At 58.7% G+C, this 3,549-nt stretch overlaps 1 protein-coding gene across 1 annotated transcript; it reads left to right on the forward strand.

Moving 5' to 3' along the window:
* The first annotated feature begins 658 nt into the window (after nt 1-658).
* On the forward strand, nt 659-3,229 carry POLE3 (DNA polymerase epsilon 3, accessory subunit). Its single transcript, XM_056109519.1, has 4 exons — nt 659-837; nt 909-994; nt 1,235-1,353; nt 1,654-3,229. Exons 1-4 carry the CDS (start codon nt 772-774, stop codon nt 1,824-1,826), a joined length of 444 nt encoding a protein of 147 aa, XP_055965494.1. The 5' UTR covers nt 659-771; the 3' UTR covers nt 1,827-3,229.
* Nucleotides 3,230-3,549: the final 320 nt, after the last annotated feature.

A 3,549-nucleotide genomic window follows, 5' to 3' on the forward strand; every position in this document is an offset into this window, starting at 1 on the left:
AGAAACTGTCTACCACAGAGGCGGGGGCGGAAGGGGGAGGGGGGTGGAGGTGGCAGGAGGGATACTGCCGACACTGGTGGTGGAAAATGAGCGCTGGTGGAGGAATGGGGGTCAGATCATTGTGAGACTACAGGATCACGAAAGCTTCCTAACAGTATCTCACCGCAATTCAATTTAAAAAAATTTTTTGAAACTTTTAAAAAATTAAAAAAAAAAAAAAAGGGCAGGTTAGATACCTCATAGCTATCCAGACGGAACTCAGGAAAATCGGCTTCAGAAGCCTCGCTGGACGGGCTGACCCCGCCCCCAGAAGCCCCGCCCCCTAGAAGCCCCGCCCAGACCGGGCTCAGGCCACGCCCCGGGCTCCCATGCTCGCCGCGGGGCCGCGCCGTTGCTAGGCAGCGGCGCAGAGCACTATGGGGCAGGCAGGCCTGGTGGGCCGGACTTCAGGCTCAAGCTCCCTCGGAACTTGGTGAAATCGAAACACACGAGCGGGAGGTGGACGGGTACGCGGGTGGGCCGGAGGCCCGTCCGAGCAGCGGAACTTAGCGCTCGGGCGTGGGCGAGGCTCGAAAGCACCGGCGGCGGGAGGAGGCGGAGGCGGAGGAGGCGGGGCCGGCGGCGGCGGCGGCGGCGGCGGCGGCGGCGGCGCGCGCGCGGGGCCTGGTGGGTAACGCGAGGCGCGGACGGAAGCCGCCTGGGGTCAGCGCGGGAGCGACGCGCGAAGTCCGGAGCCGCGCGCCGCCCGGGCGGGAGGCCTGCGCGGGGGCGATGGCGGAGCGGCCCGAGGACTTGAACCTCCCCAACGCGGTCATCACCAGGATCATCAAGGAGGCGGTGAGCGGGCGCGGGGGCGCGGGCGGGCGCGGGGCGGGCAGCAGGCCGGGGCTCAGCCGGCTCTTCCGCAGCTCCCGGACGGCGTGAACATCTCCAAGGAGGCCCGCAGCGCCATCTCCCGCGCCGCCAGCGTCTTCGTGCTGTACGCCACGTCCTGGTGAGGCCGGCCGAGACCGGGGGAGCAGCCGAGCCCCCGCCCCGCCCCGCGCTCGCTTTGGGGGGGGTCTCTCTGCGGGGCGGGGGCGGGGGTGGGGGAGCGTGAGCCCCCCAGGCCGCCTGGCCTGTTCGCCCGGCCCCTGCTCGGCGGGTGGCCCCAGGACCCGAGGGCTTCCCGGGCAGCCACGGTGGGCGCCGAGGGCCCCCCAGACGCGCGCCCCAACGCCGTCTCCGTGCACAGCGCCAACAACTTCGCCATGAAGGGGAAACGCAAGACGCTGAACGCCAGCGACGTGCTCTCGGCCATGGAGGAGATGGAGTTTCAGCGGTTCATCGCCCCCCTGAAAGAAGCCCTGGAAGGTACCGGGCTGCCCCGCCGCTCGGCGGCCCCCACGCAGCACGTTGGCGTGGGGGACAGCCCCTAGCCCTGCCCCTCGCCCCACCGCCGCTCCCGCCTGGACCCTGAACCTGATCCACCGGTCTCACCACGCACAGCACACACCCACTGCTTCCCTCTGCTCTGGGGTCTCTGCTGGACCGAGCTTGTCCCCTTGGGGCCCGAGGTTGCCCGGCCCGTGCGTATGCATGCTGTCCGGGTGGCTCTTGCAGCCCGGCCCTCCTGACGTCCGGCCCCCGCTCACTGTCCCCCTTGCCCTCCAGCCTACAGGAGAGAGCAGAAGGGCAAGAAGGAAGCCTCCGAGCAAAAGAAGAAGGACAAGGACAAGAAAGCCGATTCAGAAGAGCAGGATAAGAGCCGGGAGGAAGACAACGAGGAGGACGAGGAGCGGCTGGAGGAGGAGGAGCAGAATGAGGAGGAAGAGGTGGACAACTGACCGGGTTGCCGCCCCCCCCCCCCACACACACACACCTTGGGGGTACCTGGAGAGGTTCTTGAGTGTAGCACCCCTGGGTGCAAGGTTGGACGGAGTGAACAGTGCATCCCAGCATCAGTGCATCTGAGGTGCAGAATCCCATTCCGCCTTGGTCTGAGGTCAAGGACTTTTGGCAACGGGATTCTGAGTGGCTCGCTTGAGTGGCCGATTTGAGCCTTCCTGGTTTACTTGTATATGGAACTAGGCAGTTTCTGATTCCCACCCCCCTTCTCACACATATACAGATTACTTAAAGTCACTTAAAAAAAAAGTGATTTCTACGCTGCCCACAGGGTACTAGAGGCAGACCACCTCGGGGAAAGATGGGATTGGTTGCTGGTCCGCCTGTTGTTCTGTCCAGTATTTGGCAATCCTGGCAGATCGCAAGTGTTCTGGATGGTTCAGCTTGGGGCACCTATGGAAAAGCTATTGGAGAAGAACAGACGCTGCTGGGTTGGTTCTTACTTGACAGTAGCAGCCTGGAGCCTCGCTCCATTGCCTGGGGGCATTGGGCCCTCCAGAGGAGCTGGACTCGGCACCCCTGCTTTTAGCTCAGCATTGTGAAATGGAATTGCCAAGCAAGCCAGAGTGCCAGTGGTTCCCTTGTAGAGCATACTCCGCTGCTCTGAAAAAGCATTGGTGTTCGTAGTAACCTGGAAGGTGTAAAATTGTAGGCTTTTTCTTCTATTTCCTCTCAGAGTAATGGCTTTTCACTCTTCAGGTATATCCCAAACTTTGTTTCCCCTGAGCAGAACTCTCCCTCTCTCAGCTTCTCTTTTGCCTCTCCTTTTTGTCTTTCTTCCCTTCGTGTCATCCTCCTTTCTCCCTCTCCCCCTGACTTTCCCGCTTCTCATTCTTCGCTCTCTTCTACCCACCTAGGAACTTTGATAACCTTCTTATAGTCCAAAGTATAACTGGTTCCTTAGTTCTAATCCCGTGTCTTAGAAGTGCTTTTGGGAGCCAGGGAGATGCTGCAAAGTGCTGGGGCTTGTGCTTTGCTTGCAGTTCTTTGATTCCAGCACCCCGTGGTCCCCTAGGCACTGCTGGGTGTGGCCCCAGCTTTGAACCTTAAAGAAAATCTGATGGTGCTCAGGAATCTAATGTCCATAGTTCTCCACCATCTCCTCCATCCTACCCGCTTGCTGCTTCAAAAGTACCTCTGTTGACCTTTCCAGGTCTTTCTTTTTCCATTTTGGTGCTCCAAGCACTTCTGTTTGTTTCTAAGTTGGGGGTTGGAGGAATTCACAGGCCATGAAGTAATAGTTTGACACTGTTAGTTTGTTCAATGAATTCAGTAAAAAGTTGATAAATGAAAAATGTTGGGGAAAATTCTAATACTTTGTATAAATAAAGAGCATTCTTGATAAAAGTGATGACTCCTGTTTTATCCCATGCGTTGTAGTCATACTTTCAGAGAGGACCCAGGGTTGTGCCCTTTATGGTTTGAGGTGCTTGATCTTGGACACAACCTTGGAAACATGGGCCCTGGGTCCCTCTGGATCACCTGCTCTTGCTGCTCAATCTCGGGCAAGGCCACTGCCCTTCTACCACCAGAGCTTTTCTGCGGCTCTGCAAAGCACCCTAAAAACTAGATTCCCAACAACTCAATTTTTATGGAGGCCCTGCTACGTATGTTGTTACCTATGTCTTAACTGCTTTCAAGCAGTGCAAACAAGCACTCTGT

The sequence above is a fragment of the Sorex fumeus genome, unplaced genomic scaffold (genome assembly GCF_029834395.1).
Source record: "Sorex fumeus unplaced genomic scaffold, SorFum_2.1 ptg000285l, whole genome shotgun sequence".
In the NCBI taxonomy this organism is placed as follows: Eukaryota; Metazoa; Chordata; class Mammalia; order Eulipotyphla; family Soricidae; genus Sorex; species Sorex fumeus.

Excerpts from the sequence above, each read along its gene's own strand:
- POLE3 (XM_056109519.1), top strand. The coding sequence starts at position 772 with ATGGCGGAGCGGCCCGAGGACTTGAACCTCCCCAACGCGGTCATCACC. Across the intron at positions 838-908 it reads CCAGGATCATCAAGGAGGCG|CTCCCGGACGGCGTGAACAT; the intron begins GTGAGCGGGCGC and ends GCTCTTCCGCAG. Across the intron at positions 995-1,234 it reads GTGCTGTACGCCACGTCCTG|CGCCAACAACTTCGCCATGA; the intron begins GTGAGGCCGGCC and ends CTCCGTGCACAG.